Genomic DNA, 27,661 nt, shown 5'->3' with positions numbered 1-27,661 from the left:
TCGCCACCTCCGCACTCCAGTCTTGATAAACGCGGATCACCGCGTTCTCCCATTTACTACTACGAGTTTTCTTCGCCCATCTAAGCACCATTTCTCTATCCTTAAAACGGAGGAATCTCACCACTATGGCTCTGGGAATTTCTCCTGCTCTCGGTCCTCGTGCCATCACTCGGTATGCTCCCTCCACCTCCAACGGACCTGCCGGGGCCTCCGCTCCCATTAACGAGTGCAGCATCGTGCTCACATATGCCCCGACGTCCGCTCCCTCCACACCTTCAGGAAGACCAAGAATCCTCAGGTTGTTCCTCCTTGCGTTGTTTTCCAGTGCCTCCAACCTTTCCACACATCGTTTCTGATGTGCCTCCTGAGTCTCCGTCTTCACCACCAGGCCCTATATATCGTCCTCATTCTCGGCTGCCTTTGCCTTCACGACCCGAAGCTCCCGCTCCTGGGTCTTTTGTTCCTCCTTTAGCCCTTCGATCGCCTGTAGTATCGGGGCCAACAGCTCTTTCTTCATTTCCTTTTTGATCTCTTCCACACAGCATTTCAAGAACTCTTGTTGTTCAGGGCCCCATGTTAAACTGCCACCTTCCGACGCCATCTTGGTTTTTGCTTGCCTTCCTTGCCGCTGTTCTAAAGGATACACTGCAATCTGGCCACTTCCCTCTCCTTTTTCCATCCGTATCCAGGGGGGATTCCCTTCTGGTTTACCGCACAGTGTTTTTAGCCGTCAAAATTGCCGTTGGGGCTCCTATCAAGAGCCCAAAAGTCCGTTTCACAGGGAGCTGCCGAAATGTGCGACTCAGCTGGTCATCGCCGCACCCGGAAGCCCCTCCTACCTCTCTTAACTACCCCACTGTCTCTGATTTCTCACTCTGCTTATCTGAATTTCAGAACTGGATGAACAGAAATTTCTTCTAACTAAATATTGGGAAGACGGACACATCGTCTTTGGTCCCTGATACAATTCATTCTCTAGCCATCAACTCTGCCCCTCTCCTTAACCACTGTTGACCAGACTGCTGTTTTTGACCTTGCAGTGAGCAAGTAGTACAACTATATCTGTTCCATTTAACTTCTACCTCCATTATAATACCCCACCATTTCTCAATCCATACCTCAACTAATCTGCTGCACAAGCCCACATCCATGCCTTTGTTACCTCAAGACTTGACTATTTCAATTATCCCCTGGCTTGCCTCCCATTGTCTACCTTTATAAACAGCTCATCTAAAACCACTTCCCCTATCTTAAATCTCATAGGTACAATGCCGTTTAAAAATAAATTTGAGATTTCCGGTTGCGGCTATGCCTTGGATGATCGCACAGTTGGCAGCTCCCGCCGATAACGGACTTTTGGGCCCTTTTAAGGAGCTCCAGCGGCATTTGGATGACGATTCCCGGTGTGGGAAGGAAACAGTGAGGGTCCCCCAGCGCTGTATGGAGTGGACCAGAAGCGGAGCAGTCAAAAAAGTGGCTTTAGAGAAGAGAGGAGAATGGGCGCGAAAGAACAAGATGGCGGCGGGCAGTGATCAGGCAGCGTCGGCCCAGTGGTCTCGGGAGCAGCAAGAGTTTTTGAGAAGCTGCTTTGCGGACTTGAAGGCGGAGATGTTGGCCCCTATGAAGGCATCAATCGAAAGGTTGGTGGAGATCCAGAAGATGCAGGGGACGGCGATTTAAGGAGGTGCAGAAGAAGGCCTCTGAGAATGAGGACGAGACTCTGGGCCTGGCGGTCAGAGTGGAAGCACACGAGGCGCTGCACATAAAATGGCAGGAGAAGCTGGAGGACCTGGAGAATAGGTCGTGGAGGCAGAACCTGTGGATTCTGGATCTCCCTGAAGGTGTGGCGGGATTGGATGCGGGGGCGTATGTGGCCACGATGCTGAGTACGCTGATGGGCGCCGGGGCCTTCCCGAGGCCCCTGGAGCTGAATGAGGTGCACAGAGTCCTGGCCAGAGGGCCAAGGGCGAACAAGCCGCCGAGGGCTATGGTGGTAAGGTTCCGCCGCTTCACCGACAGGGAGAATGTCCTGCGATGGGCGAAGAAGGAGTGGAGCAGCAGGTGGGAGAACACCGAGATCCGGATTTACCAGTACTGGAGTGCAGAGCTGGCCAAGAAGCGGGCAGGATTCAATCGGGCCAAAACAGTTCTCCACAGGAAGGGGGTGAAGATCGGGCTGTTACAGCCGGCGAGGCTGTGGGTCACATACCAAGATCGACACCACTATTTTGATACGGCGGATGAGGCGTGGACTTTCATCAAAAATGAGAAGTTGGACTCTAATTAATGGTTTGCAGTATGTTATGAGGATTGTGGGTGGGGGCGATGTTTGGGTGGGGTTTTTCCCCATGTTTTCTTGGGTCTGGGTGACCCCATGGCCTGGGGCCCTCGGGGATTGGGGCAAAGTCGCCGGTGGGAGGAGCTGCGTCATAGGGGGTGGGTCGGCCCTGGCAGGGAGCGTGGCTTTTTCCCGGGAAATGGTGGGGACGGTACCCGAAGCGGGGGGCGGTACTGTATTCGATGTCCGCATTGGTTTACATGGGGTGTAGGGGGGGACTCTCTTTACCCCACTTGGGTAGGGGGCGGTGCTGGAGATTTGGATGGGGAATCCAAAGAGGGATTGCAGGCAGAGGCGGGGGCGGCCGGGGTCAGCGTGAGTCAGCTGGCTTATGGGAGTGCAATGGGGGGTGTAGGGGGGTTAAGCAGTTGCTTGGTCGTGGGAGGGGGGGGGTTTGGGGGGGCACTGGGTTGCTGCTGTGCTGATTGAGGGGGAATCAATGGTAAGAGGGAGAGTCGGGGCGGGGAGCCTCCGCCTGGGGGACTGGAGGGTGCAGGAGGCGCGGGCACGTGGCTGGCCTAAAAAAGGAGATGGCTAGTTGGCAGGGGGCGGGGGAGCCCCCCCGATCCGGCTGTTCACGTGGAACGTGAGAGGCCTGAATGGGCCGGTCAAGAGGGCCCGGGTGTTCTTGCACTTAAAGGGGCTGAAGGCAGACGTAGCCATGCTATAGGAAACACACCTGAAGATTGCGGATCAAACCAGGCTGAGGAAGGGATGGGTGGGGCAGGTTTTTCACTCTGGGCTGGATGCGACGAACAGGGGGGTTGCAATCTTGGTGAATAAGCGGGTGGCATTTGAGGCGGTGGGTATTGTGGCGGATAAGTGGGGTCTTTATGTTATGGTGAGTGGCAGGCTGCAGGGGGCCCGGGTGGTGCTAGTGAATGTGTATGCTCCGAACTGGGACGATGCGGGGTTCATGAAGCTGTAGCCACCTGAGTTGGCCAAGTCATGATTTAAAATGGCAGACGGCAAAGGCTGAAGGGAAATTCAGCCAACACAGGCAGAAACCAGCAGGTGCAGGTTTGCTGTGTATTTAACTCTGCAAAAGCCCAGACAGCATCGATACCAGCGACCATCAGCATAATAATGTAGCAGCCATCTACATACTAATGAGCAATCCCCGGGAACAATAGCAACATTTGGGACAAACAAAACTAAGCCAGACTCCCCAGCGCCAGCAGGAGCCAACACAAAAGAGGTTAACGGACACCTCAAGACCGCCCATCGATCAGGGAACCGCTCCAGTATTGGAGAAATCGAACCAAGCAATTGGAACAAAATCCAATCACCTAGAACCAGGTACAGGGTCCGCCCCGAAAGGCGGGAAGCCCCTGGGGACTATAAAGTTAAGCCCCAAGTTCAAATCTCCCCTCTTCTTCCTGACCGGGTCACCCAGCAACTCAAACCAACATTGACCGTTCCAGTGGCCGCCGAGAGATCGTAAGTCTTAAGTCAACACTCGCTACGAGATAGGCGCTCCTAGCTATCAATCCGTACCAACTTCGAATCCCGCAGACTCCGAACCCGAACGAAAGGCCATGGGGATACTTTGAAATAAAATAAAACCTAGATAGAACATTCATCTTGAATCCTGCCTGCTAAAGTAAGGGGGAAGTTATTCCACCTCTTACCGCAATATATAAAAGTAGGTTATCAGCATATAGTGAGATCCGGTGCTCCTCACCCTCTTGGTGTATTCCCCTCCATTCCTCTGACGACCTCCATGCTATCGCCAGAGATTAAAGAGCAATAGAGAAAGGACGCAGTCCTGTCTCATGCCCCTGCCCAACGGAAAGTATTCCGAGGAGGTCATATTTGTGTAGATGTTGGCTTTCGGGGAATTGGACATCAGACAAACCCAGGAGGAGAATTTGGGGCCAAAACCAAATCTGTCCAAGAGCTCAAAAAGATACTTCAACTCCACCCTATTAAATTCCTTTTTGGCATCCAAAGATACTATAACTTCAGATGAGGGGGATAAGGCCATGTTCAAGAGACGTAGGACATTGGCCGATAACTGTCTACCTTTGATAAAGCTTGTCTGATCCTCCAAAATTGTATCTGGAGGACGTAGCTCCATCCGGGTTGCCCGGACATTCGCCAGTATCTTAACATCAGTGTTAAGGAGTGAAATGGGTCAGTATGACGCTCCACTGGGTCCTTGCCCTCTTTCAGGAACACCAAGATTGTGCTTGGGCCAAGGACGGGGGAAATGATCCCCTAGACCGTGAATCATTGAGCTTGTCCAAAGTATTAGTTGCCCTGAGAACCTCTTATAAAATTTGGGTGGGAAGCAGTCAGGACAGGGGTCTTTGGCAGATTGCAGCCGACCAATACATTTCTGTATTTCTTCTGGGATTAAGGGGCATACCAGTTCCCGTTTCTTGCCTTCATCAATGGTCGGGATGTGAAAACTATGTAGAAACCTCATCATGTCTGAAGTATCTGGAGGAGGCTCTGACTTGTATAGCTCACGGTAAAATGTACTGAAAGCTACATTTACCTGGAGAGGGGCTGACACTTGATGACCTTCTTTGCTATGAATCTGAGGAATTTCTCGGGAGGCTGCCAGCTTCTTGAGTTGATGTGCAAGAAGATGGCCCGCCTTCTCCCCATGTTCATAGAAGGTACCCCAAGAACGTTGTAACTGATGCACTGCTTTGTTCCTGGAGATCAATTAAAATTGCAGTTGCAAATTTTTCTGTGCATCAGTAATTCCGGCATTGGGGCAGCAGAATATTGGCGGTCAACCTCCAAAATGGAGTCCACCAGCCTTTGTCGTTCACTCTTCTTTTTCACAATATAAGTTTTATATGAGAGAATTTCCCCCCTTATGATGGCCCTTAGGGTTTCCCATAGTGTCGATGACTGTTTTGTTGAGTTTGATAAAGTCGGCTATAGCAGCAGACAATCGCTTCCAAAATTTGTTATCAGACAATAAGGTGGTGTCTAGTCTTCAGGCCGGGTGTTCAGGAGGGCCAAAATCAAGGCAAAATTCAATAAGATGAGGGGCATGGTCCGAGGTGACAATTGCCGAATATTCAGCTGTCTCAGTGAGGGGAGGAGTGATTTGTCAAGAACAAAAAAATCAATTCGAGAGTAGGCACGGTGAACATTTTTGGGGGGGAAGACAATTCTTTACTGTTTGGATGCAGTAAATACCACGGGTTAACCCCTGCAATCCTATCTATGAAAGAGGTCAATGCCCTAGATTGTTCTCGCTGGAGTTCAGAAGAATGAGAGGGGATCTCGTAGAGACTTATAAAATTCTAACGGGACTAGACAGGGTAGATGAAGGGAAGATGTTCCCAATGGTGGGTGTGTCCAGACCAAGGGTCACAGTCTGAGGATTCAGGGTAAACCATTTTGGACAGAGATGAGGAGACAGTTCTTCACCCAAAGAGTGGTGAGCCTGTGGAATTCATTACCACAGGAAGTAGTTGATGCTGAAACATTAAATATATTCAAGAGGTGGCTAGATATAGCACTTGGGGCGAATGGGATCAAAGGCTATGGGGAGAAAGCAGGATTAGGCTATTGAGTTAGATGTCAGCCATGATCGTGATAAATGGCAGAGCAGGCTCAAAGGGCCAAAAGGCTCCTCCTGCTCCTATCTTCTATGTATCTAAGCAGACGTCCCGGTTCGGGGCTGGGATTTGGACATGGAGCGGTCCATTTTAGGGTCCAAGACACAGTTTAAATCTCCTTCCAGAATCATCAAATGTGATTCTAAATTGGGGAGGGTGTTCACCAGGGAGGTTATGAAGCTCAGGTCCCCAATTAGGGGCATAAATATTCACCAAAATAACCGGAGTGTTCTCTAGCGAACCACAGACAATAATATAGCAACCATTGGGGTCATCCATAATCCATGAGGGAGTAACTTGTATTTTTTCTGTGGATTAGTATTGCCGTGCCACTGGCCCTACCATTAAAGCCTGAGTGAAAGACTTGCCCCACCCAATTTTTGCGAAGTCACATCTGGTCCTTCACCTGCAAGTGGATCTCCTGTAGGAATATCCGGGATCCGGGTCCAGACTCTTCAGTGTGCAGAAATCCTTGCCTGCTTCACTGCTCCATTCAAACACCTCATGTTGCAGGTTATAAGGCGGAGATGAGAACATCTACTGCCTCTCTCATCAACTTCATTACCCCACGGCGAGGAGATCCCACCAGGACAACAGTCTGTACTGGTCCCAAGGCCGGTGAAGTACAAATTAGTGGACAACGTCAGACTGCCAGCTATGCCCCCCCCCCCCCCCCATCCCCCTATATAAAACCTAATCTCTCTAACACTAAAATCTAAGCTCTCCCTCACCGAATATTTCCGAGTGAAGCTGCAGAATACCCACATTTACAACTAAAATATTAGTTTTTCAGGGCAAATGAGGTTGTTCATTAATTATCAAATTACTATGACATTTATAAATCCAGTAATACCTTGTTCAACAAGGTGCAACTTTCTCGAGGTATTTTTATAATGAGATTAAAAGTGTAAAAGGGACAATGAAAGTTGTATCGAGTTGTAGAGAAAAACAAAACTTACTTAACATGTTAACTATATACACAGATTAAATCATTCCCTACTGGGTCTTCTCTAGTCGGGCCTGACTTTATTTAGAAAACGGCACATTGACTTAGTTAAGGGTCTCCTGCCCCCTTATTAGGGGTGCTCGTATTCTACAAGCTCCACTGGGTGATAGATTATTCCTACCCTGTAAGAACCATGCGGGGGTTGTAACAGTGGAAGCATAGAATCACTGACGCCAACCTCCTGGTTTCCACATTTAATTGCAGAAGTTACTGTCAGTTTCAGAGGAGTAATGACGGCAAAGTTGACTTTTGCTGTCACTACTACACAAAATCCAAGCAAGATGTTTCCTTTGGGTATATTTCAATCATCGCTATACGCTGTTCTTGTGCTTTACATACTGTTTCTGCCAATAATCTAAAGCAGTAATTTAATTTTGGAAAAAACATTTTTTGTCACTGGTAGTAGATCTTTCTATTTAAGATTTCTTCAATGTAAGCAAAAACTGTCACATGGAAGGGCAGTAAAATTGGAACCAGAGAATTGCATGAACATTTTGAAAGAACCAACTCTTTCCTCCAAAGGGAATCATTTGTGTTGAGTTTGGGCGGTCTGGGTACTTGTGGCACTTTTATCCCTCGCCTCAGTGAGCAGTCCAGGCTCAGGTACAAAAACAAATGCGAGTGTGATCGGGCCATGATGTCCGAGCCACACAGTCTGTTGCTCCCCCACAACCATCGTGCATGTTCCATTCGAGGGACTTGGGGAGGAGGTCTGCCTGCCTCCCCCCCACCCACCCCCGTTCGTTTTGTTACCCTATCTTAGATCAGGCTTTTGGACCCTGAAAGTGATTTAATGGAGGTGTGAAGCGGGAGTGTATAACGAGTGAGGAAAGGGATAACCACGCACCAGGCGGCAGTTTCAAATGCCAACGGTTGCAGAGCGGCTCGTGCATGCTTTGCCGCCCGCTGTGACGCCTGGAGGGACGGTGCTGCCGCCACCTGATTGGCTGAAGGTGCTGGTTTGGCCTGGGCTCTGCGCGTTGGCTGGCCGCGCGCTGCACTGAGCGCCCGTCGGGTGAGTGGGTGGAGGAGGCTCCTCAGGGCATCCGGCGTCCAGAGTTGGGAGGGGGTAAAAGAGAGAGGACGACGCCAGAAGGTTGGCTCGCTGTAAAATGGCTGAATCCCAATACTGGTCGCGGAAAATACAAGAAAACCACCACCACGCGGTTTTCAACGACGGATTTCTTTACGTGTGGGGTGGCTACGTGGTAGGTGCAACTTTAAGTGACCCAAAAAAGCAGCACTTGTACCCCTGGAAAGCGCGTGTGACTGCCCAACGTGCGTTTTAACGCACCCAGTTTGCAGCTGTCCGTTGAGCCCGAGTGACATACAGTCTAATGTGTAATTGGAACGGTTGTGGGTTATCAGGAACACTTTTGCTGATTATCAGACTGATCTAACCTAAAGATCAGGATTGTCGGGTTAAAATGTAGGTAAAGTCGTCAAATTGCCACGTGCAGCCGCCTGAACGACGCACGGAGTATCTGACCTCGGTCAGGGGAGCAATGTAAACCGGCAGTGTGCGTGCTTGATAGAACCCCACAGAGATTGGGTGATGCCACAGTCCTACCCAAATTAAGTTTCTGTTCTCAGTTATCCTGTTGGGCAAATTATTAAACGGAAGGGAGGTCAACCATCTGTAGACCTCTCTGCTAGATCGAACAAGAGTCTGGTGGGTGATTTGTTAAATGAGCGGTTAATGGAAAGATTTTGGTGGAGGGGAGGGCGGGTTTGTTTATAAGTCGCTGTTAGTAGTACTTTAATTAGTAACGTACAGTGAGGAATGCTAAGCCGAACTCCTCCATAATTAATCACCACTGGACTACAAATACCTTCAAGGGTAAACGGAGAAATTTTGCTTCTGGGCATTGAGCTAGAAAAATAGATCTGAGTGGGTTTAAAAATGCCACCTTTCTGGCTGTTGAACTAATTAAAGCAGTTGAGCCTCTTTGTGATGTAATGAAAGAGCAGTTGTGACAGTGACATTGTGAACTAATTAATGTAAATATGGATGTGGTTGCTTCATGTAAATTTAGCAACTGCTGACATGTATGGGTATTGATATTGTCGACAGAGCACTAAAGGAACTTTCATTTATATAATGCCTTTCACAGACTAAGGATGTGCTTTGCAGCCGGTGAAGTGCTGGCCCTCGAGAGCAAACGTTTTATTGCAATTACACTCTTGGTTTGAAAATAAAAATATCCAGTTTTTACTACAAGAGCGTTCTTGTAAGCACTGTATATATTTGAATAAGTATAGCACCTTATTCAAATATATTAAATATCAGACTATTAATTACTTAGCCAACAGTCTACCTTGTCTCTGAATATTTGTTTTTATGAATGTTGGGATGTATTCATTAAACATCTGATCATTCTAGGATGCTCCCAGATGGACATGCATACTATTAAAAGTATTAATTCACGTCCTCAATTTCTAATATTAATTTTCCTAGTGTAAAAACATTCATTATCATCAAAACAACTGTACCTGGTTACTAATCTACAAGGATTTCTTAAGCAGTAACTTTTGATATCAATGGAATAACTGCAGAACAGTGAACTTAGTGGATAATTAATCACTCTGATTGGACCGAGGTTGTTTGACCATAAGATATAGGAGTAGAATTAGGCATTTGATCTAATGTGCCTGCTCTGCCATTCGACCATGATGATGCAGCTTTGAAATGGATATCTTTCAAGGGGACAAACATTTGCAGTTTTTCACTTTGTTCTCAATAATTTACGTGAAATACTTTTGTTCCTATCAAATAATTTTCACACTTAGAAAACAAATTTTGTCACATTTTCCCATTCCAAATTTTGGATGATTAGTCATGTTGCAGGAAGGTGTATGACATGGTTACTTTTTTCTCTTGCAGACATATGAAAATAATGAAGTTTATCTCCCGAATGATGAAATCTGGGTTTATGAAATAGAAAGTGGTGTATGGTAAGTAATTTTCTCTGGTGACAAATTTGTAGCCTTTTCTTTTCATTACATAATGGAGTGCACTTTCTCATGTTACCACTTGTGATTTAAATGAAACTGCTGTTTGCCCTTTGCGTAATACAGCCGATTTATTATAACACAATGCCACCTGACTGCAAAATCTTTTTTGTTAAATACAAGACTTGGGTATTCCGGGTGCGGCGATGACCAGCAAAGTCGCACGTTTCGGCAGCTCCCGGTGGAACGGACTTTTGGGCTCTTAATAGGAGCCCCAACGACAATTTTAACGGCTAAAAACACTGTGCTGTAAACCAGAAGGGAATCCCCCCTGGACTCGGATGGAAAAAGGAGAGGAAAGTGGCCGGATTGCGGTGGATCCTTTAGAGCAGCGGCAAGGAAGGCAAGCACAAACCAAGATGGCGTCGGAAGGTGGCAGTTTAATATGGGGCCCTGAACAACACGAGTTCTTGAAGCGCTGCGTGGAAGAACTTAAAAAGGAGATGAAGAAGGAGCTGTTGGCCCCGATATTACAGGCGATTGAAGGGCTAAAGGATGAGCAAAAGACCCAGGAGCAGGAGCTTCGGGTCGTGAAGGCAAAGGCTGCCGAGAACGAGGACAATATACAAGGCCTGGTGGTGAAGATGGAGATGCACGAGGCACACCATAAAAGGTGTGTGGAAAGACTGGAGGTGCTGGAGAATAATGCGAGGAGGAAGAATTTAAGGATTCTTGGTTTTCCCGAGGGTGCAGAGGAGGCGGACGTCGGGGCATATGTGAGCACGATGCTGCACTCGTTAATGGGATCGGAGGCCCCGACGGGTCCGTTGGCGGTGGAGGGAGCCTATCGAGTTATGGCGCGAAGACCGAGGGCTGGAGAAATTCCCCGAGCCATAGTGGTGAGATTTCTCCGATATAAGGACAGAGAGATGGTCCTCAGATGGGCAAAGAAAACTCGGAGCAGTAGGTGGGAGAACGCGGTGATCCGCGTATATCAAGACTGGAGTGCGGAGGTGGCGAGAAGGAGGGCGAGCTTTAATCGGGCCAAGGCGGTGCTTCATAAAAGGAAGGTCAAATTTGGAATGCTGCAGCCGGCAAGACTGTGGGTCACACATCAAGGGAAACACCACTACTTTGAAACGGCAGATGAGGCATGAACATTTATTGTCGAAGAGAAATTGGAATAAGTGGGTTATAAAAAAGAACGTTTGAGACAAAGTGGAGGGGGGAAAAGGGGGGAGAGATGATTTTTAAGTTGTTAATCCTGCGACCCTGTAACTTTTCTCTGTTCCCCATGTTATGGGGGAGGGAGGGAGGGAGGTGGAGGAGCTGGGGGCGTCGGCCATTGGGGCGGGGCCAAAAGGGAAGCGCGGGCTTTGTTCCCGCGCTATGATAATTATGGCGGGAACAGGGAAGCAGGAAGGAGGGGGCGTCGCACGGTGCGAGCCGAGGTCACGGGGGGAAGCTGAGGTCAGCCAGAGTTTGCTGACTTCTGGGAGCAACATGGGGGGTGCAATTACGCTAGTGAGGGATCTAGCGGGGGTGGGGGGGTTAACTGGGTTGCTGCTGCTGGGGAGAAGGGGGAGCTGGTATGGGGTGGGGTGGGCGGGGCGGGGGGGGCGCTGCCTGGGGGGGGACACAGCTACGTGGGAACCGGGTGAGGAGCTGGATTAAAAAAGGGGATGGCTAGTCGACAAGGGGTGGGGGGGGGGGGGGTAAAGAGCCCCCCAACCTGGCTGATCACGTGGAATGTGAGAGGGCTGAACGGGCCGATAAAGAGGGCACGGGTACTCGCACACCTAAAGAAACTTAAGGCAGATGTGGTTATGCTGCAGGAGACGCATTTGAAACTGATAGACCAGGTCAGACTACGCAAAGGATGGGTGGGGCAGGTGTTTCATTCGGGGCTAGATGCAAAAAACAGGGGGGTGGCCATACTAGTGGGGAAGCGGGTAATGTTTGAGGCAAAGACCATAGTAGCGGATAGTGGGGGCAGATACGTGATGGTGAGTGGCAAATTACAAGGGGAGGCGGTGGTCTTAGTGAACGTATATGCCCCGAACTGGGATGATGCCAACTTTATGAGGCGCATGCTAGGACGTATCCCGGACCTAGAGGCGGGGAAGCTGGTAATGGGTGGAGATTGTAACACGGTGCTGGAACCAGGGCTGGACAGATCGAGTTCCAGGACCGGAAGGAGGCCGGCAGCAGCTAGGGTGCTTAAGGACTTTATGGAGCAGATGGGAGGAGTAGACCCCTGGAGATTTAGTAGACCTAGGAGCAAGGAGTTTTCGTTTTTCTCCTATGTCCACAAAGTTTATTCACGGATAGACTTTTTTGTTTTGGGAAGGGCGCTGATCCCGAAGGTGACGGGGACGGAATATACGGCTATAGCTATTTCGGATCACGCTCCACATTGGGTGGACTTGGAGATAGGGGAGGAAAAAGAACAGCGTCCACCCTGGAGAATGGACATGGGACTATTGGCGGACGAGGGGGTGTGCTTAAGGGTGAGGGGGTGTATTGGAAGGTACTTGGAACTCAATGATAATGTGGAGGTCCAGGTGGGAGTGGTCTGGGAGGCGCTGAAGGCAGTGGTTAGAGGGGAGCTGATATCAATCAGGGCACATAAAGGAAAGCAGGAGGGTAGGGAACTGGAGCGGTTGCTGAAAGAACTTCTGAGGGTGGACAGGCAATATGCGGAGGCACCGGAGGAGGGACTGTACAGGGAAAGGTAAAGGCTACATGTAGAATTTGATTTGCTGACTACGGGTAATGTGGAGGCACAGTGGAGGAAGGCACAGGGTGTACAGTACGAATATGGGGAGAAGGCGATCAGGTTGCTGGCCCACCGACTGAGGAAAAGGGGAGCAGCGAGGGAGATAGGTGGAGTGAGAGATGAGGTGGGAGAGATGGAGCGGGGAGCGGAGAGGGTGAATGGAGTGTTCAAGGCATTCTATGAAAGATTATATGAAGCTCAGCCCCCGGATGGGAAGGAGAGAATGATGTGTTTTCTGGACCAGCTGGAATTTCCTAAGGTGGAGGAGCAGGAGAGGGTGGGACTGGGAGCACAGATTGAAACGGAGGAAGTAGTGAAAGGAATTCTGAGCATGCAGGCGGGGAAGGCCCCGGGACCAGACGGATTCCCAGTTGAATTTTATAGGAAATATGTGGACTTGCTGGCCCCGCTACTGATGAGAACCTTTAATGAGGCGAGGGAAAGGGGGCAGCTGCCCCCGACTATGTCGGAGGCAACGATATCGCTCCTCCTAAAGAAGGAAAAAGACCCGCTGCAATGCGGGTCCTATAGGCCTATTTCCGACTATGTCGGAGGCAACGATATCGCTCCTCCTAAAGAAGGAAAAAGACCCGCTGCAATGCGGGTCCTATAGGCCTATTTCCCTCCTGAACGTGGACGCTAAGATTCTGGCCAAAGTAATGGCAATGAGGATAGAGGATTGTGTCCCGGGGGTGGTCCATGAGGACCAAACTGGGTTTGTGAAGGGAAGACAGCTAAATACAAATATATGGAGGCTGCTAGGGGTAATGATGATGCCCCCACCAGAGGGGGAAGCGGAGATAGTGGTGGCGATGGATGCCGAGAAAGCATTTGATAGAGTGGAGTGGGATTATTTGTGGGAGGTGCTGAGGAGATTTGGCTTTGGAGATGGGTATATAAGATGGGTACAGCTGCTGTATAGGGCCCCGATGGCGAGAGTGGTCACGAATGGACGGGGGTCTGAATATTTTCGGCTCCATTGAGGGACGAGGCAGGGATGTCCTCTGTCCCCATTATTGTTTGCACTGGCGATTGAGCCCCTGGCAATAGCATTGAGGGGTTCCAGGAAGTGGAGGGGAGTACTCTGGGGAGGAGAAGAACACCGGGTATCTCTGTATGCGGATGATTTGTTATATGTGGCGGACCCGGCGGAGGGGATGCCAGAGATAATGCAGATACTTGGGGAGTTTGGAGATTTCTCAGGGTATAAATTGAACATGGGGAAAAGTGAGTTGTTTGTGGTGCATCCAGGGGAGCAGAGCAGAGAAATAGAGGACTTACCGTTGAGGAAGGTAACAAGGGACTTTCGGTACTTGGGGATCCAGATAGCCAAGAATTGGGGTACATTGCATAGGCTAAATTTGACGCGGTTGGTGGAACAGATGGAGGAGGACTTCAAGAGATAGGACATGGTATCCCCGTCACTGGCAGGGAGGGTGCAGGCGGTTAAAAGGGTGGCCCTCCCGAGATTCCTTTTTGTGTTTCAGTGCCTCCCGGTGGTGGTCACGAAGGCTTTTTTCAAAAGAATTGAGAAGAGTATTATGAGTTTTGTGTGGGCCGGGAAGACCCCGAGAGTGAGGAGGGGATTTTTGCAGCGTAGTAGGGACAGGGGGGGGCTGGCACTACCGAGCCTAAGTGAGTACTACTGGGCCGCCAATATCTCAATGGTGTGTAAGTGGATGGGAGAAGAGGAGGGAGCGGCGTGGAAGAGATTGGAGAGGCCATCCTGCAGGGGGACTAGCCTACAAGCTATGGTGACGGCGCCGTTGCCGTTCTCACCGAAGAAATACACCACAAGCCCGGTGGTGGTGGCTACACTGAAAATCTGGGGGCAGTGGAGACGGCACAGGGGAAAGACGGGAGCCTCGGTGCGGTCCCTGATAAGAAATAACCATAGGTTTGTTCCGGGGAGAATGGATGGGGGATTTGGAGCATGGCAAAGAGCAGGGGTAACACAATTGAGCGATCTGTTCGTAGATGGGACGTTTGTGAGTCTGGGAGCGCTGGTGGAAAAATATGGGTTGCCCCAAGGGAATGCATTTCGGTATATGCAACTGAGGGCTTTTGCGGGGCGGCAGGTGAGGGAATTCCCGCAGCTCCCGACGCAGGAGGTGCAGGACAGAGTGATCTCAGAGACATGGGTGGGGGACGGTAAGGTGTCAGACATATATAGGGAAATGAGGGACAAGGGGGAGATCATGGTAGATGAGCTGAAAGGGAAATGGGAAGAAGAGCTGGGGGAGGAGATTGAGGAGGGGCTGTGGGCTGATGCCCTAAGTAGGGTAAACTCATCGTCCTCGTGTGCCAGGCTAAGCCTGATACAATTTAAGGTGTTACACAGGGCGAATATGACTGGAGCACGGCTCAGTAAATTTTTTGGGTAGAGGATAGGTGTGCGAGATGCTCGAGAAGCCCAGCGAAACATACCCACATGTTCTGGTCATGCCCGGCACTACAGGGGTTTTGGGTGGGGGTGGCAAAGGTGCTTTCGAAGGTGGTGGGGGTCCAGGTCGAACCAAGCTGGGGGTTGGCTATATTCGGGGTTGCAGAAGAGCCGGGAGTGCAGGAGGCGAGAGAGGCTCATGTTTTGGCCTTTGCGTCCCTGGTAGCCCGGTGCAGGATATTGTTAATGTGGAAGGAAGCCAAGCCCCCGGGTGTGGAGACCTGGATAAAGGACATGGCAGGGTTTATAAAGTTGGAACGGATTAAGTTCGTTCTAAGGGGGTCGGCTCAAGGGTTCACCAGGCGGTGGCAACCGTTCGTCGAATACCTCACAGAAAGATAGATGGAATGGAAAAGAAGAAGACAGCAGCAGCAACCCAGGGGGGGAAGGGGGGGGGGGGGGGAGGGGAGGAATCAGAAGGACTCTCAGGGATGTTATTGTATATGTATAGGTAGTTGGTATATGTAATTGTATATTGGATTGTTGGGATTGTATTTTTGGAGAGTATTTATCTTGGACAAGGCAGTTGCCATTTAGTTTTATTTTTGATTTTGTTCATATATTATTTATTTACTTGTTTAAAACTGGCCATTGTTATTTATATTGTTTTATTGCTGTGTAAAGGAAACACAGTGTGCTGTTATGTTTGGCCAAAAAATCTTGAATAAAATATATTTTTAAAAAAATACAAGACTTGGATATCATAGAATTTACAGTGCCGAAGGAGGCCATTCAGCCCATCGAGTTTGCACCGGCTCTTTGAAAGAGCACCCTACCCAAGCCCACACCTCCACCCTTTCCCCATCACCCAGTGACCCCACCCAACACTAAGGGCAATTTTGGACACTAAGGGCAATTTAGCATGGCCAATCCACCTAACCTGCACATCTTTGGACTGTGGGTGGAAACTGGAGCATCCGGAGAAACCCACGCACACACTGGGAGAACGCTCAGACTCCGCACAGACAATGACCCAAGCCAGGAATCGAACCTGGGACCCTGGAGCTGTGAAGCAATTGTTGCATACCACTATGCTGCCCATATCTGCTACCACTATGCTACCGTGCTGCCCCAGATATAATGGGCCAGAATATATTTTTTTCAATGGAAAATAGATTGGCTACTGGTGCTAAATGATATTGATGCACAAATTGGACTACAACTTCAGGTGAGCGCAAATGTACAGTTAATTGTGAAAATTCAAAGTCCAAGATGTGCTATTACTCCGTGAGCTGTGTCAAACTGTATCTCCTCATCTGACTCATTAAAATACATTGAATGCCATGTAGTTCCTTACTTGTGTTATGAATTCGGACTGAACTCACCATAGAAAATTGGGGTTTGCCCATTTGAGTCAAGTATCATATTTTCGGGTCATGGTGACTCTTAAATGCTGCTAAACGACCCCTTTTGACACGGAAAATAAATTATGCAATTATGGAGTCTCATTCCTTCAGCTTTTAATTGTTTTTTGAGATTTAAAATACTTTTTTTTAATAAGTTGCCAATATTGTTAATCTGTCTCTTTCCTGGTTTGCTCTTGGACTAATTATTGCACTTCCTGGTTCAGGCTCTGCACGATTCATTAACAACTCTCCAATCTGGTTAAGTGATGCATAGCTGCTTGCTATGTTCACACATGACCCAGATGCTCTATAGAGGGTGCTATGCTGTTACAATGGTTTAGAATTAAATGGTTACAGCATCGGAGGAGCCATTTTGCCAGTCAATTCCATGCTGGTTCTCTACAAGCGTGATTTAGATGGCCCCATTTTCTGCCATTTCACAGAATCACTGCAAAATACAGTGCAGAAAAGGCCCTTTGGCCCATCGAGTCTGCACCGCTGCATGAAAGGCACCTGATCTGCCAATCCAATCACATTTGCCAGCACTTGGCCCATAGCCTCGAATGTTAAGGCGTGCCGAGTTCTCATCCAGGTATGTTTTTCAAGAATGTGAGGCAACCTGCCTCTACTACCCTCCCAGGCCGTGTATTCCAGACCGTCACCACCCTCTGGGTAAAAAAGCTTTTCCTCAAATTCCCCTGAACCTCCTGCCCCACTCCTTGAACTTGTGTCCCCTCGTAACCGACCCTTCAACTAAGGGGAACAACTATTCCCTGTCCATGCTCCTCATAATCTTGTACACCTCGATCAGGTTGCCCCTCGGTCTCCTCTGCTCCAATGAAAACAACCCAAGCCTATCCAACCTCTCTTCATAACTAATGTTCCATCCCAGGCACTATCCTGGTGAAATGCCTCTGCACCCACTCCAGTGGAACCACATCCTTCCTATAATATGGCGACCAGAACTGCACACAGCTGTGGCCTCACCAGTGTTGTATATAACTCCAACATGACTTCCTTGCTTTGTAATCTATGCCATGATTGATAAAGGCAAGTGTACCATATGCCCATTTCACCACCCTATTAACCTGTCCTTCTGCCTATTTACAAACACACCAAGGTATCTTCGTTCCTTGGGACTTCCCAATGTGGCGCCATTCATTGAATATTTTCTTGTCAAATTGCTCCTTCAAAAGTGTTAACACCTCGCACTTTTCAGGATTAAATTCCATCTGCCACTTTTCTGCCCATTTGACCATCCCGTCTATATCTTCCTGCAGTCAAAACTCTCAGCCTCACTGTTAAACACCCGCCTATCTTTGTGTCATCCGCAAACTTATTGATCCTACCCTCCTCACATAGTCACCTAAGTCATTTATATAAATGACGAATAATAGGCGACCCAGCACAGATCCCTGTGGTACGCCACTGGACACTGGCTTCCAGTCACTAAAGCAGCCGTCTGTCATCACCCTCTGTTTCCTACAGCTCAGCCAGCTTTGAATCCACCATATCGAGTTTCCCCATATCCCATATGCATTTGCCTTCTTTATAAGTCTCCCATGTGGGACCTTGTCAAATGCTTTGCTGAGATCAGTGTAAACTACATCAGCTGCACTACCCTCATCTACACACTGACGATCGGGGGCTGCATGGTAGCAGTGGTTAGCACTGTTGCTTCACAGCGCCAGGGTCCCAGGTTCGATTCCCGGCTTGGGTCACTGTCTGTACAGAGTCTGCACGTTCTTCCCTTGTCTGCATGGGCTTCCGCTGGGTGCTCCAGTTTCCTCACAAGTCCCGAACGACGTGCTGTTAGGTAATTAGGACATTCTGAATTCTCCCTCGGTCTACCCAAACAGGCGCCAGAGTGTGGCGACTAGGGGATTTTCACTTCATTGCAGTGTTAATGTAAGCGTACTTGTGACTCTAACAAAAGATTATCATTTTCCCTGGTTTATACACACACATCCTCAGATCGTTCTGTTCCTGCACCCCTTTTCGAATTGCACACCTTATTTTATATTGCTTCTACTCGTTCTTCTGAACAAATTGTGTCCCTTCACACTTATTTGCATTAAATTTAATTTGCCACATGTCCACCCATTCCACCATTCTGTCTGTATCCTCTTGAAGCCCAATACTTTAAGGTCTACCTCCTTCAACTTGTTTCATTCCATCTTGCTAAACTCTGACAACCTCCCACCAAAATGGTGCCATTCACCTTGCACTCATGTGAAGCCAAATCCAGAGTAACACTCAAGAGTCACTGAGTGGTAAACCTATTATTGTGCATTTATAATCCACACCACCCTGGAATTCCTGCTCTCCAGCTGACTGCTACTTCTTGGTATGAACAAGACCAGCTGACTCACATAGCTTCCAGTATAAATTGTTATGGGCCAGAGTTTAGAGAACCCCAAAGTGTAGCATGGAGTTCACCTGACCCACAATTTTTAACACATTGTGGTATGGGGAGCACACGGCCCACTCCACAGGTGTGGTACAGCAGAAATGGAAAAGTAATTTTTAAAGTGTCATGAGAATGTCGCTTTAAGAAATGTTTGGCTGCTCATGTTACTGCAGTGATGTCAGAGCGTGGGTGGAGCAGAGCTCTGGTTATGCTTTTTTATTTCACTTTGAGAAAAGCTTGGGTGTTTTTTTGGTTTCGTTTTTCAGTGTGTTGCAACTGAAGTCAGAAAAAGCAGTTGTACTGCTGAGCTCTCTGCCATGAAGGACTATTTCTTAATCATTTGGTGAATTCAGAATTATAAATGTCTTCAGTATTGAATGTAAACTCTGATGTGCTTCTGTTTAAGGGTTTGTTAAGTCATTTGGGTGTAAAAGGACAGCATACAGGTGTTGTATTCTTTGGGGGTTATCTTTGAATTAATGGTTGCTAAGATATTCATTGTTTGTTTTAAAAAGGTTAACTTGAGTTCATAGAGTAAACATTGTTTTGCTTTAAAAAATACTGGTGCCATTTCTGCTGTACCATACCTGTAGAGGGAGCCGTGTGCTCCCCATACCACAATCTATTAAAAGTTGTGGGTCAGGTGAACTCCATGATACACTTTGGAATTCTCTAAACCCTGGCCCATAACAAATGCTTTATTCTATGAACTCAAGTTAACCTTTTTGAAACATACAGTGAACATCTTAGCAACCATCAATTCAAATACAAACCCCAACGAATACAACATTAAGTAATCCTTAATAACTTCCCAAACAACACCCAGAAGACAAAAGAAACACCTTTTAACAGAAGCACATCAGGTTTACATTCACCACTGAAAACATTTATAATTCTGAAGAGATAGTATTTTCATGGCAGAGAGATCAACAGTACGCCTGCTCTGTCTGGCTTCAGCTCCAACACTGAAAACGAAACTAAAACACACCCTGCAGCAAACAGCCTAAAACAAAAGTAAGAAGCTGACAGACAGCCCAGCTCCACCCACACTCTGACATCACTGATAAAACACCCATTTCTTAAAGGTACATTTCTTAAACACCCATTTCTTAAAGGTACTCTCACATGACCCCCCCCCAAGAAAAAAACCCCCATCAACTTCAAGATGGTTTCATTTTTCACCTTTTCACTATCCTTTAAGAAATGCACAGTAAATATACTTTTTGTTTCAAAAAACAACACAAGCACAAACAGGTATAATAATATCCTCTAACTGAAATCCGTCTCGATTGACAGTCTCTTTGAACAAGAAGGTCTATGCACGGTCCATCCATTTCTCTACGCCTCGGCATTTCTCGTTAAAGTCAGATACTTTAGTTCAATCTGATCGCAGAGTCCCTTGTAATTCTCCAACACAGGAGCATTGGTTATCACAGCTTTCAGGCAGTCAAATGCCTGTTGAAAGTCCGCTGTCCACTGAAACTTTTGACATTTCTTCAGCAAGTCCATCAGTGGAGCAACCACGCTGCAAAAAGTTTTCACAAATGTTCGATCAAATCCACTCATTCCAAGAAATTGCAATATTTCCCTTCGTCTTGAGGGTATTGAAAACTCCACAATAACTTGGTTTCACATCCCGTGTGACCATTCGATCCTGTCCAATTGTATGGCCAAGGAAAGTGACTTGGGCTTTTCCAAATTCATTTTTGGCTAGGTTTATCACCAAACCCGCCTCCTGAAGTCGATCGAATAACTCCATCAGATGTTTTAAATGTTCTTTCCATGTCTGGCTGAAAATTACCAGATCGTCTATGTATACCGCACAATTGGGTAATCCTGAAACAATTTTGTTAGTTAACCGTTGAAATGTGGCTGGGGCGTTTTTCATGCCAAATGACATAACTTTGAATTGGTATATACCATCTGGAGTAACAAAAGCTGAAATCTCCTTCGCCCTTTCGGATAATGGTACCTGCCAGTAACCTTTAAGTAAATCCAGTTTGGAAATAAAAGCTGATTGTCCCACTTTCTCAATGCAATCCTCCAAACGTGGGATAGGATAAGAGTCTGTTCTTGTAACTGCATTAACCTTTCTCTCGTCCACACAATCGTTGGGTACCGTCTGGTTTTGGTATCATCACTATGGGTGAGCTCCATTGGCTGCAACCCACTTCAATTATTCAATTTTTAAGCATACTCTCAATCTCTTTGTTAACCTGTGCCAATTTTAACGGGTTAAGTCTATATGGATGTTGTTTGATTGGAACAGCATTTCCCACATGTATAGCCATTTTAGTACTTCCCAATTTACCTCCACAAACTTGCCCATGTGAGATCAATAACTCTTTCAGGTCAGTTTGTTTTTCCTCTGGAAGGTAACTCAACAATTTATCCCAATTTTTAATAACATCCTCGTTTTCCAATTTAATTTGAGGTATGTCAAATTCACAGTCATCTGGATTTGATTCGTCACTGAGTTAGAATCAATAAAACCTCCTTTTTTCTCTCCTTCCCTTTCAAAGTACCTTTTAAGCATATTCACATGACACATTCGGTGAGTCTTCCTTCTATCTGGTGTTTTTAACCACATAATTCACCTCATTTAATTTCCTTTCAATCTGATAAGGCCCACAAAACCGAGCTTTTAAAGGTTCACCTACCACTAAAACTGTATCTCCAAAGGCAAAACTACGAACTTTGGATTTCTTGTCCGCGACCCGTTTCATCACATTTTGTGCAACTTTCAAATGTTGTCAAGCCAATTCACCTGCTCTATTTAATCGTCCCCTAAAATTTGACACTTAATCCAATAATGTAATTTCCGATTTCTCACTCACCAATTTTTCCTTAATCAATTTAAGTGGTCCTCTTATCTCATGACCAAAGATTAGTTCAAAAGGACTGAATTTGGTTGACTCATTAGGTGCATCCCTAATTGCAAACAGTACGAATGGAATTCCTTTATCCCAATCCTCTGGATAATAGTGACAATAAGTTCTCAACATTTTCTTTAATGTCTGATGCCCCCTTTCTAAAGCTCCCTGCGATTCTGGGTGGTACGCAGTTGATTGAATTTGTTTTATTCCTAAGCTATCCATAACTTCTTTGAATAACCTTGAGGTAAAATTTGATCCTTGATCCGATTAAATTTCTGTGGGTAGTCCATATCTAGTAAAGAATTTTAGTAACTCCACCACAATCCTTTTAACTGTAATATGTACTGGAATGGCCTCTGGAAACTTAGTAGACACATCCATTATAGTCACAAGATATTGATTCCCACTTTTTGTTTTAGGAAGCCGTCCTACACAATCAATTAGGATCCTTGTAAAAGGTTCCTCAATTGCTGGAATGAGTATTAAGGGCACTGGTTTTATCACTGCTTGAGGCTTCCCTATCACTTGACATGTGTGACATGATTGACAAAATTTAACTACATCTTTATGTAGTCCAGCCCAATAAAAATGTTTTTGGATTTTAGCTTGAGTTTTCTTTATTCCCAAATGACCTCCCACTGGTACCTCATGTGCAACTTGCAACAGCTCCATTCTATACCCTACCGGCAATACTATTTGATGAACTTCTGCCCACTTTTCATCCGCCTGCATATGTAAAGGTCTCCATTTTCTCATCAAGACATCACTTTTACGGTCATAACACTCTGGTACACACTCAGATTCCTCTTCCGTGTATGCTTTCTGATACATCCGTTTTATTTCTACATCTTTCTGTTGTAACTCCGCCAATTTTCCTGAACTAAAAAATCTGCCTCATCCTCCACCTGTTCTTTTTCAACCATCTGATCAAAAATCGTATCTGATAATTGAACTTCCACTTCATCTTCACTCTTTGATTTCTCCTCTTGTCTTAACCTGTGACTTTGCAACATTGTTACTACGCAATCCGGAAAAATCCCAGGATATTCGTGCTTCAACACTTCAGTTGTCTGATTTTCCACTGGCTTATCAACCACAGTAGGTATCACTCCCACCTGCGATCCAGCTATATCATTACCCAAGATAAACTGTATTCCTGGACAAGATAGTTTCTCTATTACTACTCCTACCACTTCACCACTCTTCACTGGACTTTCCAACCTTTCCTTATATAATGGAATGCTACTCCTCTCACCCTAATTCCACATATTACCACCTTTTTCTGGCAACATTCTTCCCAAACTACATAACTCCTCATCTCTTGCCATTAAAGATTGACAAGCTCCCGTATCTCTTAAAGTTGTGACTTCTTTACCTACTCCTCCTGATACACTTTGTAGACTTTAGATGAGTAGACTTTACCCACACCAAGTAAATTCTTTAAAGAGATCTGGCACCTTCCTATCAATCACCTCTTGATCAGGCTGTACAATCTTTTGCACCTCCTTCGCTTCACTTGGGCTTTCCTTTACCACTTTAACAAACCCCACTGTCTTATCCTGTTTTACCACATCAGCCTTTCCAGTGCTTTTCTTTCACCACCAACACGGTGACTTTACATGGCCTAGTTTATTACAGTGAAAACATTTGAAACTTTTCATGTCTCTTCCACCCTCCTGGATTTCTTTTTTATTCTGAGATACACTCCCCTTATTATCTCCCATCAGATCACCTTTACCTTCCCCACTTGAGTATTTCTCATGTCCCCAGTTTCTATTCCTCACAGGCTGAAACTGATGTTGGAAACCAAGCTTTGATTTATGAACTAATTCATAATCATCTGCTATTTCTGCTGCTGACCTCGCAGTTTTAACCCTCTGCTCTTCCACATGAGTTCTCACTACACCAGGAATTGAATTTTTAAACTCCTCCAAAAGTATAATTTCTCTGAGAGCATCATACGTTTGGTCTATTTTCAAAGCACTTATCCACCTATCAAAATTACTCTTTGAGCCTTTCAAACTCCACGTATGTTTGACCAAATTCTTTCCTTTAATTTCTAAACCTTTGTCTGTAGGCTTCAGGCACTAGTTCATATGCACCAAAATAGATTTTTCCACCTCATACGTCCCAGATACCTCCTCCGGTAGTGATGCAAACACTTCACTAGCCCTACCTATCAGCTTTGTTTGAATCAGTAATACCCACATGTCCTGTGGCCATTTCATTTGTTTAGCCACCGTCTCAAATGAAATGAAAAAGGCTTCTCATCAAACCTTGGCAATGCTTGGACATGTTTAAATCGATCCCCACCAAGCTTTCGACTATGACGCTCTTTCTCACTATCATCCAACTGTACGTTTCCCTTTACGTCTGCCAATTTTAACTGACTCATGTTTCATGGCCATTTTCTGAAGTTCAAACTCTCTCTCTTGATCTTTTTCCCTGATCTGTATCTCCCTTTCTCTTTCTTTTTGTTCTGCTGGGCAATTCTTTCTTTTCTCCGTTCTTCTTTCTCCTTTTCTTTTTCCTCTCCATCTCTTTCCATTTGTTTAAGTTGTAACTGAATTTTTGCCATTTCCAATGAGTCAAACTGTATCTGAGGCAACTTTAAATGCCGAGCCATAATTACCTCATCTTTTCGCATTTTGCCAGGTAATGTTAACTGCATTGTTTTTGCCAAATCTAACAGTCTGCTTTTAGTCTCTGTCCGTAAGGTACTGTGTGTGACCATCTCCACCCCAAAAAACTTCAGAGCCTCTGAAAGAGCCATTGTCCACAACACACTCCCCACTTAAACTAAAATACCATACCTGAAAAGCAACCACAATATACTCACCCCTCACTATCTTTAAGTTCACTAAGTCAATCCAATAGATAGACTTTTAACCCCCTCGAGCCCCCAATTTATTATGGGCCCGAGTTTAGAGAACCACAAGTGTAGCATGGAGTGCACCTGACCCACAACTTTTAATAGATTGTGGTATGGGGAGCACACAGCCCACTCTACAGGTGTGGTACAGCTAATTTTTAAAGCAAAACCATGTTTATTCTATGAACTCAAGTTAACCTTTTTGAAACATACTGTGAACATCTTGGCAACCATCAATTCAAATACAAACCCCAACGAATACAACATTAAGTAATCCTTAATAACTTCCCAAACAACATCCAGAAGACAGAAGAAACACCTTTTAACAGAAGCACATCAGGTTTATATTCACCGCTGAAAAAATTTATAATTCTGAATTCGCCAAATGATCAAGAGATAGTCTTTTCATGGCAGAGAGATCAACAGTACACCTGCTCTGTCTGGCTTCAGCTCCAACACTGAAAACGAAACTAAAACACACCCTGCAGCAAACAGCATAAAACAAAAGTAAAAAGCTGACAGACAGCCCAGCTCCACCCACACTCTGACATCACTAATAAACACCCATTTCTTAAAGGTACATTTCTTAAACACCCATTTCTTAAAGGTGCTCTCACGTGACAAAATACCCAAGTGTTTGTTTCCTGCTGACTGCAAAATATGGCCCAATGTCTTGCTCTAGTGGGAAATGTTGAAGTCATGTATTTGTGGATGCATAGGTGCTTCCCTGTTCATATTCCAGATGACCTGTAGAGGATGTCAAGCCATTTCAGTGTTTCACTTGAACTTTTGCACCGCATGTTGCTGCATGGAAATCAAACACACAAGGATAAATTTTGGTCTAATGTCACTTCTAAAACATGTTTTAAGATGCAGGTAACTTGTTCCCTCCCAGACCCTATTTCTTCCAGTATGTATGTTACTTTTCTTTCAACCTAAAAGCTCCTATTTGTTCTCCGCTTCCTTCCACCCCATAAAACTCTTTTCCTTTTCTGTTATTTACATAATTGAAATATTTTCTCCATTAATTTATATAGTTTTTGCTGACGCTGTTACTGCTGTTGAATCTCCTCTAATGACCAACACCCGAACAGGTGGACATTGGTTACAAGCTGACTGTTTAAAGCTGTAATGTCTGATGCCTGTGCCAAAACACCTTTATTAGGCATTACTTATGCAAAGGCACATTGGTAGCAACGAGAATTGACATTAAATGGAATAGTTCAACCGTCGACTGTTTTGATATGCGATAATGTGTGAAATGTTTTTTTCCAATTAAGGAGCAATTTAGTGTGGCCAATCCACGTAACCTGCATATCTTTGGGTTGTAGGGGTGAAACCCACGCAGACATTGAGAGAATGTGCAAACTCCACACAGACAGGGAGCCGGGATCGAACCTGGATCCTCAGTGCCGTGAGGCAGCATTGCTAACTACTGCGTCGCCGTGCCGCCCTGATAGAAACCGTTTTTAAACTAAGTTTTATGTTTACATGGTAACAAACATGTCAGTTATAGTCATGGAACAAAATAAAATGGCCATGATACTTCGCGGGATGGGAGAGTAGGAATTAGAGCTAACTGCTGCTTGACTGATCCCTGACATGTAACTGACACTCCGTTGCAGTGGTTTTAAGAAAGAAAGAACTTGCATTTACAAAGCATTTTTCATGACCGTATGGTGTCCCAAAGTACTTCACAGCCACTGAATTGTTGCCACTGTTATTGTGTGGTGAATCATGGAATCTAATTTGCGCCCAGCGCAATGTTACAAACAGCAGTGAAATAAATGACCAAATAATCACTTGGAATAAATGAAGACTAGAATAGCAGCAGAATAGCCTGATTTTCTCCAAAACGTGGCACGGGATCTTTTACACTCACCTGAGAGGATAGGCAGGGCTGTGGTTTAACAACCCATCTTTAAAATGGAATCTTATGAAGGTGTAGTTCTCCCTCAGAGTTGTACTGAAGTGTCAGCATAGATTATGCCCGTATATTGCTGAGGTGGGTCTTGAACCCATGAAATCTGTCTTGAATGATGGAGTGCTACCACTTGCCATTGTTGGTCCCTCAAAGCCAGGCTTCATGATTTGTGGCAGAGGATTCTGGTGATCCAGCAGGCCAAACATGGAGCCACAGGTCTTTAGGTAGAGAGAACAAGAGTTCTCTTGAGGAAGAAATTCTTCTATTGCTAAACCAAGACTGACAATTGGAAGTGGACTGTTGCCATCCACCCTTTCAATGTAGGTGTCAGGAAGATCAATAAAGAAATAAGATGGGGGACTTCCGGCATCGCCGCACATTTCGGCGGCTCCCGCTAGAACGGACTTTTGGGCTCTCCAGAGGAGCCCCAATGGAAATTTTCGACGACTTCCCGTGTGGGAAGGTGAGAGCAAGGTCCCCCTTCCATAGTTTATGGAGTGGACCAGAAGTGGAGCGGTAAAAAAAGCGGCTTTGGAGCAGCAAAAGAAACGAGGGAGAAAAAACAAGATGGCGGAGGGCGGAGATCGAGCAGCATGGGGGCCGGAGCAGCAGGAGTTTCTCAGGCGCTGCGTGGAGGAGCTTAAGAAAGAGGTGCTGGCGCCACTGCTGATGGCGATCGAGGGGCTGAAGGAGACCCAGAAGGCCCAAGAGGTGCGGGAAAAAGCCACCGAGAATGAGGACGAGATCTTTGACCTGGCAGGGAACATGGAGGCGCACAAGGCGCTGCACAAGAGGTGGGCCGAAAGATTCGAGGACCTGGAGAACAGGTTGAGGAGGAAGAATCTTCGGATTCTGGGTCTCCCTGAAGTGGTGGAGGGGGCCGATGCCGGGGCATATGTGAGCACTATGCTCCATGCGCTGATGGGTGCGGAGGCCTCTCCGAGTCCCCTGGAGCTAGATGGGGCTCATCAGGTCCTGGCGAGGAGACCCAAGGCCAACGAGCCGCCAAGGGCGGTAGTGGTGAGGTTTCATCGTTTCGTGGACAGAGAGTGTGTCCTGAGATGGGCCAAGAAGGAGCGGAGCAGCAGATGGGAGAATGCGGTGATCCGGATCTATCAGGACTGGAGT

At 46.5% G+C, this 27,661-nt stretch overlaps 1 protein-coding gene across 4 annotated transcripts in view; it reads left to right on the top strand.

Annotated features, from left to right (window-relative positions):
- Positions 1–27,661, top strand: part of LOC140403170 (kelch domain-containing protein 1-like) — a 143,536-nt gene that overhangs the window by 32,921 nt on the left and 82,954 nt on the right. For all 4 annotated transcript variants that reach the window (XM_072490892.1, XM_072490883.1, XM_072490901.1 and 1 more), the window contains one exon: positions 9,816–9,886. In XM_072490892.1, the coding sequence (XP_072346993.1) occupies positions 9,816–9,886 (71 nt within the window). The remainder of the gene's footprint in view (positions 1–9,815; positions 9,887–27,661) is intronic.

This window comes from Scyliorhinus torazame, chromosome 2, assembly GCF_047496885.1.
Source record: "Scyliorhinus torazame isolate Kashiwa2021f chromosome 2, sScyTor2.1, whole genome shotgun sequence".
In the NCBI taxonomy this organism is placed as follows: domain Eukaryota; kingdom Metazoa; phylum Chordata; class Chondrichthyes; order Carcharhiniformes; family Scyliorhinidae; genus Scyliorhinus; species Scyliorhinus torazame.
This window is presented reverse-complemented; position numbering and strand designations above follow the sequence as displayed.